This window comes from Heliconius melpomene, chromosome 4 (genome assembly GCF_056956725.1).
Source record: "Heliconius melpomene rosina isolate 202511_hmr_F chromosome 4, ASM5695672v1, whole genome shotgun sequence".
NCBI classification, from domain to species: Eukaryota; Metazoa; Arthropoda; class Insecta; order Lepidoptera; family Nymphalidae; genus Heliconius; species Heliconius melpomene.
In genome coordinates, this window is record NC_140392.1 from 5,055,303 (window position 1) to 5,070,906 (window position 15,604).

Sequence of the window (15,604 nt, forward strand, 5' to 3'; positions counted from 1 at the left end):
CCTTTTCTTTTTATTCTATCCTGAATTCAATTATTTTCAATAAACATAGGTATATAAAGAAAATAGGAAATTATAATAGTTTTTCTATCTTATAACGTCGAGATATCATTTACTGAATTGGCTTTATTGATATTGAATTGCGGTGTTTAGTTCCGCCACTGAAAAGTTTGGTTTAGTTAGGTTCCCTCTGCGTAACCTGCTCTGCGCGGGATACAGCGTGAAGCTGATTTAATTTGATTTCTTTTTTGAATGATCTACTTAGTATAGTGTAGTCGCTGATAGTAAAAACAAATGTTATTCGTTTTATTCAATGTTTTTGTAAACAATGTTCGGGCGTTCATACTGGTTAGTCATCTCGTGATCTCGTCTTCAAGTGCATACCAACATTGGTATCTTAAATTATGAAGATTTAAATGAATCATCATTATTGTTTTAAAGTATTTTTAAACATAAACAAATGTTTAAGCCGTAATGGCGCAAGTGCACGCGATGGTTGTAGATTCGATTCCCGCAACCGTTGCGTGTATAAGCACAAGCAAAACTTCAGGGGTAAGTTTGCAAGGTTCTTAACAGTAGGTTCCCTCTGCCTACCCTCCCATAAGCGTGATAAAGCGTGAAACTGAAAAAAAAAACAAAACAAACATTAAAACTTTATTACAGTTTATTTTGAGCTTATCTTAAGTACACGCATTGTAAAATAAATATATTATCATTTTAAATTATTATAACCATTACAGATTTATCTCATAAGATTTTTCCATACAATCGCGATGACTGATCAAAGAAGCATTCAATATTTATGTTATACGACACTGCAGTGCACTATTTTAGGCTGGCCAGCCAGGAGGCGTGTCTCCGGTATTTATAAACGGGGCTGACTCATGTGGCCGTCTGTAGACTACTTCTTGTCCCATATCCTCCATTCTGATGATATTACTCATTGCGAGCGAACCCGGAATTGTACTTTCTCTATATTTATGTTAATTATTATTTGAGCAGGCACAAGCGTATGTAAATGTAACTGGTTGAGGAAATTAAATATTTTTATTTCTTCGTTATGGAGTCCTCTAGAATTCTGCGGAAAGTTGGGAGCTGAGTGTCTCAACACTAGGCCTACAGCCGGCATAAAGTTGTAAGAAAATATGAAGATATATAAATAATCATCGTTTAAAACGCACACACGCAAAAAATAATCTGCTAATGAATTATAATTATAAAAATAACATATCAAGGCTATTTCATTTATTTGTATGTTATATCTTTCTTGTAGATATATAATTTTCGCAAGAGTTATTTTACAACGGAATTGATTAAGCAAGTCACGCGTTACCAACGATCTTATCAAATTCAAAATTTCCATCGTATGTTTTATATTTGCTATATTTGATAAAAAAATTGTATTATCCTTAAATTTTTCTTAGTTTCCCAATTTTTTTTCTGTATGTAAGTATTTATTTTTAGTTTAAAAAAATATGATTATTATTGTTAACGCCAGTCGGGGTTTAGAGGCACAAAAGTGAGACTGTAAATACGACAGGTTGTGAGTTCGATTCCCACTCGTGGAACTGAAATATTAAATAGTATCTTAAAACTAGGTTCCCACAGTCTCTGCCTACCCAACTACGTACAGAATACAGCGTAAAGCTAAAAAATATATATAAATTTATTTGTTTATGTTTTTCCAATGAAAGTAAAAGTCACAAAAAACCTTACAGCAAACCAAATCCAATTACAGCACATACAAAACCTTGATTCGCTTATATTAACCATGTTGTTAACCAGGAAGTCAACTATTAAGTATTATATGTGGCCGTCGAGGAAGTGAACTGTAGTTTACTTCCCATTATTCGATACGAATGATGAATGGCCAGAAGTGAACATGTGTGCTTGAACAGATTCAATCCCTTTCAAATCACCCCTTTTGACTCAGTAGGTAGCTATTGATTTGAATTGATAAATATAAAACGGACGAAAATCAGCTTTACGTATATATATAACAGGGTAGGTAGAGGGAACATAGTGTTAGGACACTCTATTCTCCATTTTCAGTGGAATTTTTGAAGGTATAGCGTGTTGAGGCGTTTCCCTTGGTGCCAGGGCGAAGAAATTAAATATTAATAAATAATAATTTATTCCTCGAGTGTGGATCGAACCCGCAACCGTCGATTTTAGTCGCACTCTTGAGCTTTTGCACCAATTTGGTCTAAAAGGAAAGGCATAATTCCTTATATGCGCTTCTACACTTTACGTTTCATATATAGGTATCTACATGTATATATTTCTGGTTTCAATAAGATATACTATCAGCCTATCTTTAGATAAACAACTTGGAGTAGGGAATGAGTCAATGTTTTTATTATAGTTCGGTAGTCTTTAGTAATTACCTAGTGGATTATAAAAAAATATTTTTTTATGATAATTAAACGCTGCCGTTCTTTTTTTCATCTTTGTTAAGATACTCAGCTCCCCCCTTTCCGCCGAATTCTTGAGGCATTATTTATTAAATAATTCATTAACTCGAGCGGGAATCGAACGCACAACCTAGTGTTTACAGTCACGCTTCCCATGAAATAGAAGTTAAATTTATTGTGAATAAGTAATGCTTTTTAACCGAAACTAATTAAGCTCCGAAACAAAATATGCAAATTACGAACAAAATCTCGTAGACATCGCAAATCAAAACGAGGGTTGTGCGGCCGATGTTTAATTATGTAAATAAATTTTCATGCGTATGAAGGAATCGTCAAACAATGCGCCAGATGAGGACAGCCCTAGCCCGAGCTCATTGGTGAAGTTTGCATAAACAACAGGCCTGGAGCTAGCTTCGAAATCAGCTTGTTTATTTTTTTGAACCACCCCTGATACGTACCTACAGTTAAAAGTCATTTTATTTTGTGAAAGATAATATTTATTGAAACTACGATAATCACAGCGGTTTGAGGTCGATATCGGCCTCATAATATACAAACCTCACGCCAGTGCGCATTATGTTACCTATGTATGAGGTCGTAAAGACCTCAACCACGTCAGCTGAAAGTTTTCAAAAATAGGTCTCGCAGTGAACGTGTTAAAGTACATTTTTGTAAGCAAAAGTTGTATAAAATTATAATTCTTTACGAGAAATTACGCAAACGAGTAATGTAAATATATAATCTACACCCTTTATTGTATTCCCTCGTATTTACGTAAAGATATCTCGAGATTGAATACTGTTAAATCCTAAATTCACCCTTAATGAGAGCTTAGTACCCTTCGTACCCCCAGGCGCGGAAGTGGGAACTCATCATCGGGTCTAATACCGTGAACAACCTTTACCTTATTAAGTAAAGCTGATATAATCATATACGCAACACGTATGGGATATGAAGCTTTTTGATAAAATTATATATTTTTTTAAGATAAAAAATAATTATCCTTGTTTTTTATATTTAGATGAGCAAGTAAACGCGACAGGGTGTGGGATTGATTCCCAATCAAGGAAATGGAATATTTAATATTTTTTATTATCTCGCTTTGGTAACAAGGCATAACGCGGGGTTGAGTTCCGCCACTCAACGGGACGGAAGAGTGTACTGACGGCAAAGTGAAGTTATATGAGAAAATATATAATTTGTATAATATAGTCGAGTATTTACATGTGAAATTACAAAGAACAAGTGTAAAATTAACCTAAATTTGACAGGCGATTTAAACGTTATCACCTCATAGTATCGTCAATTCCAGTATAATATCTCATAATATTCTTTATCCACCCTCGCATAAACACAAACGGTCCAGGGTAACGACACCCCCTCGGGGGGTAAGAACGCCTAACCGACCGTTACGGTCGCCGGATATGTGACCGCTGCATTTTATTACCACTTCACTCTGCCACATAATCGGCCTTCATGATGAAGGGCTTTTTTCCAACTAATAGTCACTTGGTATGCGTTGGCCCTTGTTCTACATGCGTACTGTACCGTTTAGTAGTTCAGCTTTCACTTTATATCATTATTTCTAGTCTTAGGTGACTAATTTGAAATTGTTTGTTTTTTTTTTTGATAATTGAATTAAGATTTGATAAAATTACTAGGTACCAGTTTTTGGGCATGGAGAATGTTGATAAATTTCATAATTATAAAAACCTTATTTATGTAAATAGTCCACACATAAGCATAATTCTATAGTTAAGAAACTGAGCTGAAATTACATATTGACATATGAGCATATATTTTGTTACAGGTTGAGTTTATCGAAGCATATTGCACTCCGCGAGACACAGCACGCCGCTCGCCACAGAGAAGCCGCCGATCACGGGAGCCGCGACGCTCGCCAGACACCTCTAGATGGCGATACGATTCCCGTCGGCACAACTACGACGTTGACTCCCGTCGGCCGTACGAGTACGAGTCGAGGAGGTACTTCGGTAGGGAATACGACGCTGACTCTGGAAGACGACCAGCTTTCGACGCGGAGTCGGCACGGCGAAGGGCTGATTACGAGTCAGCTAGACGGACGGACTTTGATTTGTCCGCACCTGAAGTGTCGAGGCGAAGTCCGGATAGTGCACCTGAGGGTTCAGCTGATTCTCCACCTGAACCAGCTCCGTCTGCTCCGTTGAGACAGGAACGACAATCCCGGCACAGGAGCCAACCATATTACGAATCTGGTAAGTAGTAATTGAAACTCTTATTTGGTAAATACTTAGGTATATGTAAAAAAGATAAAGCGATTACTACATTTAGATTAGGCATTAAGCAATCGGCATGTTTTTGTTTTAATTTTAACTTATTTTCAGATTTTCAATTAAGAAATTGTCACAAACCTAAAGCACAATTTAGCCAACATGGCCAAATCGAATAAATATTTCAGTTCACATAATAAAGCGAAACATTTTAATTTCCCATTCAAAGCTAGTCATTAAAAATGTTATCATGTCTATGTTTACTTAGTCTTATTCCTAAGTGCGATGTTCAGGCTCGTCTCCAAAGAATGTAGAAAGCCTCTCCTACAACAATCGCGGTCGAGACTTGTATTGTAGACGGCATTGTTCCCGGCGGTATCTAGTCCTATGGAGTAATGAAAAGAAAAAACTAACACTGCACCTCGTTACACACATTCTTGGGGTAGGTTAATTAACTCGTTCAAGTTATTTTGTATTTTTAAAAGTAAACCATGTCAGGATAGCTTTCAGCTCCAATGTTCAGAATTGCCTTGAGATAAATCTGTGGATGATAGTGATTTAAATAGATTTTACTATTAATAATGAGGTAAACATTATTTTTAAAGACAATATTTTAATAATCTTCTTCATGTTATATTTAATTAAGCATAATGAGTAAAGCCGCAGAATATTTACAATCAGGCTGGAGGTAATAAAAGCTAGGCACTAGGCATCGGCAACAATGGCAACTTTTAATCAGCCCTTTTTGTGCTAGTTCGTCCGTCTAGACTGGGAAAAATGTCCCGACGTAATAATAAACAGAGGCTTGTGATTGCAATGTCGTTTATCTACTGAAAAATAGTTATTATCCTAATTGATACGGAGGCCAGGCGTGGCATAGGCACAAGGTTGTGATTGTAAATGGTTATGGGTACGATTCCCACTTAAGGAAATTAGATATTTGATATTTTCATTTGTTCGTTCTAGTGGTGATGAATTCGCCGGATAACGAGGGACGGAGTGTCTCAGCACTAGGTCACTAGTGCGGGATATAGCGTGAAGCTATAAAAAATATTGCTTGACCATTAAAATTATTAAAAGAAAATAAAAAAATTAAAATTGTCTATATTGATAACTGTTACAAATAGAATTCATTGCGTGTGATACATAATATTTTTTGACCTACGTTTAAAGTGTTGCGTGACGATAAGTATTTCTAGCAACAGTGACTCAACAGCAACAGCAAGGCAAGGCGCCTAATAGCTACAATGAGCAGATTGTAAAATAATTGAAATTCTAAACCGACACCTTTAACAGTAGATACTTCAAACGTTCTAGAACGACATTTTACACGTTAATCGCAGCAATTTAACAAATTTCGACTCGTGAGGGCTCATGTCCATCCACGCGGAAAAGCAATTACCTCACCTAATGACGTCACTTTACAACACTCAGTTGTAATGGACAATTTGCACTTTTAGTATTTGGGTATCTATCGTTACAACTCTCTAGTAATAGGTCCATCTCAGACAACTGTTGCTAAAATTTTCGAATGTCATTATGAAGATGTATTTAAGGATGCAAGTGAATTTTTGCCGCTGCTTGAGACTTTAAATCCAGACTTTTTTGTGTTCAACATGCATTCAGTTCAGAGGGACTGCCTTTGTTGTGCGAACCAAGGAATTCTCATTAGGCTATTTCTACGTGCCTTTGAAATAACGTTAGCATCGTATGCACGAGTTAAAGGGGATTTATTGCATTAATTAACCTTAGCGTGGTAAGGGCACTTCGGTTAAACCGAACATGTAAAGCATAGAAACTTCAAACATGTGTATACTTCAATAAACAATTACATTTAAACATTAAAAAAAACGTTTTTATCGGCACACCAGTGTGTTGATATACTCGTAATTCATAAAATGGTAATACAAATCTTTTCTTGGCAAAATTATGTTTTGAAGTTCTTCAAGCCAACTTTAAAAGAAATAAAATTCGTTCAAAGTTTAAGAAGCGTCTTAACTCGAAAAACATCAATAAGATTTACCCAGGTTTTTATAATAAAAGGGGAACATTTCGCCATTCTTTATGATCGACTGCGTTCTTGAAGCATCGTGAAAGTACAATTCCGGACGCTCATTTAAACGACGCCACTTGAGACTAACTGCGGCCTCAGACTTATGGAACGTTTGCGAACCCGTTTCTAGCTTGTTACCTTTATTTCATCTCTAAAATATATTCTAATTTTATAGTGACTGAAATAGTTTATCTATTTTCTTATTTTTATTTATCATAATTTATTTTAAATATTTATTTTTGTTTCAGAATCAAGTTCGGAGGATAGATCATCATCAAGTGAAGGGGAAGAAGACGAATTTGGTGAATTTGATCCATTTGCAACAGCGCCGTCCTTGCATTCGCCTGACAGCGGTCGCTCCGACCCGCGTTACGCAAACGCTCCACGTAGAAATCCAAGTCCATATTATTACGGTGATTTGTTTAAAACTGCTGCTCCACCACCAGCAGCACCCACAATTTCTTCTACCTCGTCACGTGGGCCCAGATATAGAAAATCGGCTAGTCTCGACGCTCCACACGTTGCGCAAAGACCGAATCTGCCTAAAAGATTTTCAGTGGCAGAAGATGGTTTTCGTGAGCTAGAGCGATCCTCATCATCGTCCGGCGAGAGTGCGTGGATGCCGCCAAGGCGTCGTGGGCGCGACGCAGCCGGCTGCGCGTGCGCCGCGCCCGAAGATGTAGAGGAGCATACTTCTCGTAGCGTATTTTACGTGCCAGCGCCTTTGCCACGCTGGCCACAAGAAATGACCACGCGACAGATATATGAGACAGCCTTTGACTGTAAAATAGCCCGTTCTGATGATGACCTGGATGACTTTGATCGTGTCAGTAATCATCCGGCTCTGTTACAAGCTGAGGAACGAAAGGTTATTTCATCTGCATCATCCGCATTTGAAGCCGTTGAGCGAAGCGAACCAGATTATAAAGGTCGCCGTAAGGTGACTATGAAAACGGATAGCGTTCGGCGCTCAAAGATTCCTACAATCCGTCAAAAGAGAGAAAATGAAAGTAATACTTCAGCATTATCAGAAGAATTGGAAAAAGTACATATTGAAGAGGAAGACCGAACATCTACGTCACAATTACCGTTACGTGGATACACACCTTCCCCGCCATCAACCGCACCATTACCGACAAAATTTCAGCAGAAAGATGGATCGGCGATGAATAGTATAAAAAGTGCCCCAAACTTGCCACAAACTCAACCGGCACATCCTCGTCTAAAAGACTTAAGATTGCCCGTGAAATCCCTCCGTGCGCGGGATACGCCGACTAGTAGCGATGCAAGCATGACAGATGTCAAAGCTTCAGTATCAACTGAACTAGATGTCGGTCAACGCTTAAGAGATTCCAGTCGTGAATCTCGGGATGGTGATGATGAAAGAGCTCAATCTAAGGACGGTATTTTTTTAGAGATTAAGGGTCGACCCACTTCCGATTCTGACACACCCGAAATGAATCGGTACAAGGGGCCAAAGGGGGTCGGCCCTATAATGGAATTCAAAGGAAGGCCTGGCGTTGCTCGCCCGCGGCGAAAATATTCGAGCACAGAAAGCATGGCGACTAGCAGTAGTGGTGGTAGTATGGAATCCCTTCGGAGCAGCAATAGTGAAGGGGATCGAAGCAGTAGCAGTTCTGAAAGTCGTCATTCTTCGTCTTTAAGTTCACATAGCTCGGATTCAGGAAACGTCCCTTTCATTAAATCTCATCATATGCAGCTATCGGGGTTTGGACACCACACGAATAAGTTGCACATTTTAAGCCCTATATCGGATAAATCTTCTCAAGAACCAGCATCAGAGACGTCCGACAACAATAAAAACAATAATTCTCAAAAAGTGTCTCCTGAAGATGCTGAAACAGGAAATACAACATTGCAAACTACTGTAGAAATTTTACCTAAACCCAAAAGACGAGCTTTACAAAATAGAAATTTATTGAATCTTACATTTAGACACTCAACTCCTGGGGATACGGAGATACAGGGATCTGACAGCGGTATATCCATTCACTCTAGAGAGGGAGTGGATTCACGTAATGCTTTCATTAACTTCAAAAACAGTAACACTGAGGAGGAACGCAAGGACGATGCTGTAGATCTTTCAGATCTTCCTTTTGACATGCCAAAGTTGCGGAGACGTCGTGCTGAAGCCGAAGTTGATTTACGTACTTTGCCATTTGACATGCCTAAGTTGCGACGGAAGTTGCGAGGACAGTCACTACAACTGAATAGTGATTTCGGAGAAGCCATGTCTAACGCTTCCTCGAGCCAAAGCGTTCAAGATTTAAATCAAGGTGAGTGACATTTTTTTATTGTTTTTTTTTATGATTAGGAAGCGAATTCCATTTACAAACGAGAAAGGAATGATGATAAATATAATATTATGGTTAACAATTTGCTATATCAAAAATCCTATACCACTTTTCCCTTATAAATCAAAATCAAAATCCACTTCCTCTCCAATCGAATTACGCCGGAGTCTATTATGTCAAAAGGTTTTTACATGTCAATTGTGTGAGAAAGAAATCTGTAGAGGGTCTGTCTCCTTCCATCTTCGACTATCGTTTGTAACTGGGAGTGACTTGTACGAAATTATTCCGATTAAGACATATGACTGTAGATCGTTGTGCCCTCCTTATATTTAATTTTCTTAAGTGCTTTTTATGGGAAGTTTTCTTTCTTATAATATAAACTGGGCAATTTGTAAACGTACATTTGAGTTAAGAGTAGATAAGTAGCATTTTGACATTAAATAACCTTTGACATTTCATACAGTTTTAGCCACCGTGAGTCAGTGTTTCATTCGACGAATTTATTACGTGATAATACGAGTTTTAGATTGTAATTATGTTAAGTTAATTTGTATGTATAAAAAATATTTTTTGACTAATTTATTAATTACTGACGCCAGTCGTGGCGCATGGGAACGAATCTGCGAGTGTAAATGCGACGGATTGTGGGTTCGATTAATATTTGAGGAGTGGTGAACGGAAGCATCTTTATGGGGAAGGAGCGTCTTAACACTAGGTTCCCAAATTCCCTCTGCCTATCCTGCTATATGCGGGATATTCAATATTCGGCGGAAAGTGGTGAACGGAAAGTTAATATTTATTAATTATATATTTTTTTATTAATTTAAGTTTCATATTTTAAAAAGTATATATTTTATAAATCATCTTATTTTAGGTAAGAAACATCGTGAGAAGTTGACGTTGAACTTCGACAGCGGTGCTGGCACCGGGAGCTCTAAGGGATTGCATTTGAACTTGGGACCCATTGCTCCGCCACGGGATCTGGTTGATGCCACTCTTCCACTAGACCGACAAGGGTAAGAATATATATAAAATACATTACATTTATAAGTGCTTAGTATCAAAGTAGTTTTTTTAATCTTAATTTAGTTAGATAAGGTACTATCAATAGATACCCAAATTGAGAATTAATTAATTATAGTTAAGATAACTAAGGAATGGCTTAAGAAAATTCTTTAAATTTACTTATTTTTAATTTATTTACTTTATAATGTAATGAAACCATATTACGAAAAATAACTTGAAATTTGTTTAGTGCACTTTCAACAAAAACTTTATTATTTGTTATCGGTTTTATTTATTTTATAAATTTATATTTCTAGGTGGTATCACGGAACGTTATCGCGTTTGGAAGCTGAGAGTTTACTTAGAGATGCGGACGAGGGCGCTTTCCTTGTAAGGAACAGCGAATCCGCTAAACACGACTACTCGCTTAGTTTGAAGTAAGTATTTTTACTTAGCAATTGTATATTTTTTTTATAATATTTTTTTATACATTAAATACATATGTAATTTATAAGAAAAAAATCAAAATATTTTAAACAAAGTAATTGATTTTAATTGACATATCTATTATATATTTTTTTAATTTCCAAACTACTTAAGTAATTTCTCTCCATATATTAAAAAAACATTTATTTTCTTTCCAGGTCTACCCGTGGATTTATGCATATGCGCATATGCCGTGGTACAGATGGGTACACACTGGGTGGTGCAGCCACTGCTTTTCCCACTGTACCAGCTCTAATGCGACACTACGTTACTGCCCAACGACTACCAGTTAGAGGCGCTGAACATATGGCCTTATCCACACCTTTACCAGCTATTATGCTTTGAATGACCAATTTCACAGGAATTCATGAGAAATTCCTTTGGTTTTCAAGTATTTTGTTTTGTGGGTTATACCATATATGGTGAAGGAACCAGAAAATGAGGGAACATTGATTTCGCATTTTGTTTTGGAGATGACTTACCGATGCTGTATACCGGAAGGTATAACAAGTTTCTTAATACATGTATTTTGTATTATTGCATTTAAATTTTGAGTTGAAACTCAAATGGACAGTTGAAACTTAAAAAATGTAAACTTAAAGGCCACGTGTATATAAGACGCCTAACTTTGAGTTTTGTGTCAATAACATTTAAACGTAAATATAGCAGTTATTTATTGTATGTGTATAGTTTTAGTAAACCAGTGAATAATACCAAAGAACTAGTATAGGTAGCTATATGCTATGGGGCGTCTACAGTTCTCTCGGAGTGTAATATCACTCTTCGAGAATGCTTTTTATTAAAATGCTTTAAGCGAAAGCTTGTTCATCGCTTAAATTCGAAAAAAGCTAATATACTGAAAATATCGCCAAATGTTTGTATTATCCATAAACACAGTAAACATACAATTGATATTGTTTTTAATAATAATAAGTGATCGTTCACTCTGATTTTTATGCTAGTCCCAATATCGCAGTAATATTATATTCTTATATAAATTTTTCATATACTTATTACTTATTACGATTATTGAGTTCCACAATAACATTAGCATTAATCATTTGTGTATCGAAGTAGTTTTGTTTACATTTATATTTACTCGTATCATAAATAAGTTATTTAAATAAATAACGTGACGCAAATGATAAAGATAAACTAAAATTATTGGCCAAACGACGTCAAATAATTTAAAAGGTCAAGCAAAAATATAAACTTTTAATTAGTATGTTATTATAGTTATCAATGCAGCTATATGTAAAAGGCCTAAAACAAATTGCTTAACTTTTTTTTTATTTTATTTAGTTACGCCTTAAAGCTTATGTATATGCCGATATAATGGTCCAAACGAGGTCAACTATACTAAAATGACTTTCATTAAATAAAACTTGTACATTATGGTTATATTTAGTCACAAATATAACATTATGAATCTTATATTTTGTCACGAAAGGTTCATATTTGTCTATCAATTACTCTGTGACTCATCGGCTATAAAGTCACGAAAATCGTATCGATTTAAATACAAACTGGTACACGAATTGGGGTACTCCTACGGTTTTAAGCAAGTATTTATTATCTACAGTATGTTATAGTAATATTATATTAAGCATCGAATCATTCGCACTTAGAATACAATAGTTTTTCATAAATTTGAGCTTAGATTAAGTACAGAGTACAATCACATTTTGTAATACAATAGTTATTTAATAGTCCTTGTTACGTTACATAAGACGCATAGGAAGTATTCATTAGAATAGATACCATTTTGATACGGCTTTCATACTATTTATATAAAACTTAGCGTTTCAATCTTATCATAGTCAACCCTGGACACCGGCATTAAATTACGAGCATAGACAAATGATGCACATGTTAAGTAAAATTCACATTGACTTATTTATATTTTTTGTTATATTAGATTTAAGTAGTTCTTAAAGTGTTTATGGGCCCCTGGTATTTTTAATCTGTAGCTAAGTTTGTTCTTTCCAACTGTCACTGTCACTTCGTTTTCATTGTGTAGTTTTGGCGGGAATTAATCAATCAATCAATCAATGATTAATTAAATAATTATTTGTATGTTTAATAATTGTTATGTTCATTTGCTATGATTAAATAACCGCCCAACATAGATTTTATGGACTTATGGCATTTGAATGGAAGTGACAGCGGAGTAAGGTGTCAGCTATTATTTCTTATAGTTATTTCTGTGATTTAGTTTGATATGATAAAACGCCAAAAAAATTAGTGTGTAATTGTAAAATCTTATGTGGAATAACGCTTTGTTGACACAATTTAGTTATAATAAGACATATAATATTAAAAATAACTTATTTTATTTATAATTGTCCTATTAATGCAAACAAATAATAGAAAAAAAACAAAATAAGTTTTTTAAATTGTATGTCTAATTGTAAAGGAAGTGTCGATATTGCAACGTGATCTCATATACTTCCCTGGACGCTTCAGTTACCTTAGACTTAATTTCGATTAATTTGTACCTGATTTTGATAACTAACTATGTTTGAGACTTAAAATTACGTTTGCACAGATTTATTTTGTTACTATATAGGCTGTAGTAATAATTGTAGTTAAGGAACGAGCGAATTTCAATGTACGTGAGATATTGTACTTTTACCACCGCAAAGCAGCTTGTGCAAGCGTGCAACTTTTAATATATTAATATAAAATTATAACACTAAGCGGATAATTTTTATATGAACAAGGTAAAATAAACTTATATAAAGAATAACAGTATCTTCAAATAATAGAAAATTATTTGTATACAAGCTCCATTAGACTTCTATATAAGTAATTTTCCATCTTTGACATTTATAATGTATAGAAGTACACAGTTGTAATGAAATTTTTTCTTGTTCATATATTAATTTCCTTTTGTATTTTACGTAGTAAGTGCATAATGGAAGGTAGAAATAATAAATTCCTGTTGGAAGTTTTGAAGTGTCAAAATTTTTTCATGAAACGATGTATGTAGGTTCGGGTCGTACGTTAGGTAAAATTATAGCTTATCGTAGTTATAATCAATTATAATTTTTGAAGGTGTAGTTTGAAATGGATGATAAAATAAAATAAAAATATTAAAAATTAAACTGCTTTTATTCAAATAATACCTCAAATACCGCTTTTATATTTGTGTTTCCCAGATTTCATTTAACTGTAATGAACTGCAACTCTGAAATAAAGTTATTTAGACATAACGTTTTTAGAAGTTGAAAAAAATATTTTAGATGATTTTTTTTACCTGTACCCGCAAATAAATCATTTTACATTACATACCTAATTGCTCAAATTTCAATAAACACTGCTAAGACTCTTTCACTGCACGTGATCGTTGTAGATATCGTGATAGAATATTGGAAAAGTAATTTAATGGTTTATTCCCAGTCTTGTAATGGAAGAAACTTTTATCGTACCTACGAAGAATATTGCTCCGTACTTTTAAATAGACTTAACAGAGAAAAATATTGTGTTTCTCACAAAACATATAAAAATAGTTTATAATATGGCAAGGTATTTATATAGATAACAGTTATATTTCCGTCTGTTTTTCATCTAAATCCAACGTTTCGATAATTAAGAAACTAATTAAGAAACAGTTATGTATACCAGCGAAAAACAATATTCCTTTTTTTTTATAAAGTTTCCTTTCTTGATTGCAAGAGGTTAATATTCTGAAAACATAGATACAAGAACAAGTCAATCATAATTCAATATTTCAATTCTACTGATTTTTCTCAGACTTTTTCGATTGATTTTTAACTTATTTTTACAAGTAATGCATGAGGAATAGTTTAATTAATAAAATTCTAATTAATATTCTATCCTACTAGGTGAAAGATTTACGTCTATGGAGCTAAAAAAAATATTTCAGTAGCGCCATCTGTACCAAATAGGCTGGGGCGTGTACGTGCAACGTTCTTTTGTATTCCACTCGTGGGTGGGACATTCTAACATGTTTTATTAGAAAACTGTAGATGTCACTGCTTTCTAAAAAGTATTTTCTTGCTTTATTTTTTTTATTTATTCAAAGGTCAAAGGCCTCATGGTAATTTGTAAAGAGAGAGAATTTTTTTTTTCAGCTTTACGCTGCATCTCACATATAACGGGGTAGGCAGAGAGAACGGGGTTTGTTCTCCGTTTTCTGCCGAATTTTCGAAGCATTGCATATAGAGTGGCGGAACTCTACGTTAAGCTTTTGCTTTGGTGTCGTCGGATGCGTTACACACTCAGTGAACACAACTACACTTAAAACGTAATTTGTTACAGGAAAAAATATATTTAATACTATCCATACCTATATTATAAATTCGAAAGTAACTCTGTCTGTCTATCTGTCTTTTACGCAATCAGGGCCAAACCGCTAATTTAATTGTGATTAAATATTCATATAGAGATACTTGAGGGTCTCGGGATGAACATAGGATATTTTTTTTTGCATATTTGTAATATTTTCGATATATACCAATATATTAAAATACTTATTAATTTGACATGCAATTTATTCCGCCATATTAATAACAACCGCCACTATGCGACCGTTGCTAAGCAACGATTTGCAAAGTTTGTTGTTAGAAAACGTCACCCAAAATGAGCTTGCTTAACGCATCTCTCTATTGAAAACTGAAAATAATTTCATAAATATATATAATAAATATTCGTATAGTTCAAGCGGGCGTAGCCGCGCTCGGGTCCACTAGTAAGTGATAAATATATAAGTAACAAATATATATAGGTACTAAGTAATATTAACATTTTGAACACTTCTGCTTGAATTACATGAATTCGAAAACAGAGTCTGGTATAGCCTTTAAATAGTAAGACCTAAGGATAGCATTCCTGTCACGGAATCTAGATTGTATTGACAGCTGCCAAGCAAATAACCCTGCCTTTGAAGTTCAAATGTCTTGGTTGTTAGTAGAAATGAACTTACTGCAACGTGTGTCTACCTACATTTATAGTATAGGTAGTACTGGGCTTTCGAAGTTAGTGTAGGTAATTCAATTTTTTTTATTTGACTCGGTTATATTTTATTGGGGAATATTAAACAAGGGAAAATATAAAATA

The 15,604-nt window shown here is 34.8% G+C and overlaps 1 protein-coding gene across 2 annotated transcripts in view; it reads left to right on the forward strand.

The window, feature by feature from the left end:
* hwt (SH2 domain-containing adapter heavyweight) overlaps positions 1-13,629 on the forward strand; it is a 166,377-nt gene extending 152,748 nt beyond the window's left edge. For both annotated transcript variants that reach the window (XM_085208278.1, XM_085208279.1), the window contains 5 exons: positions 4,222-4,648; positions 6,965-9,013; positions 9,906-10,047; positions 10,354-10,473; positions 10,681-13,629. In XM_085208278.1, the coding sequence (XP_085064404.1) occupies positions 4,222-4,648; positions 6,965-9,013; positions 9,906-10,047; positions 10,354-10,473; positions 10,681-10,867 (2,925 nt within the window). In that variant the 3' untranslated portion in view covers positions 10,868-13,629. The remainder of the gene's footprint in view (positions 1-4,221; positions 4,649-6,964; positions 9,014-9,905; positions 10,048-10,353; positions 10,474-10,680) is intronic.
* Positions 13,630-15,604: the final 1,975 nt, after the last annotated feature.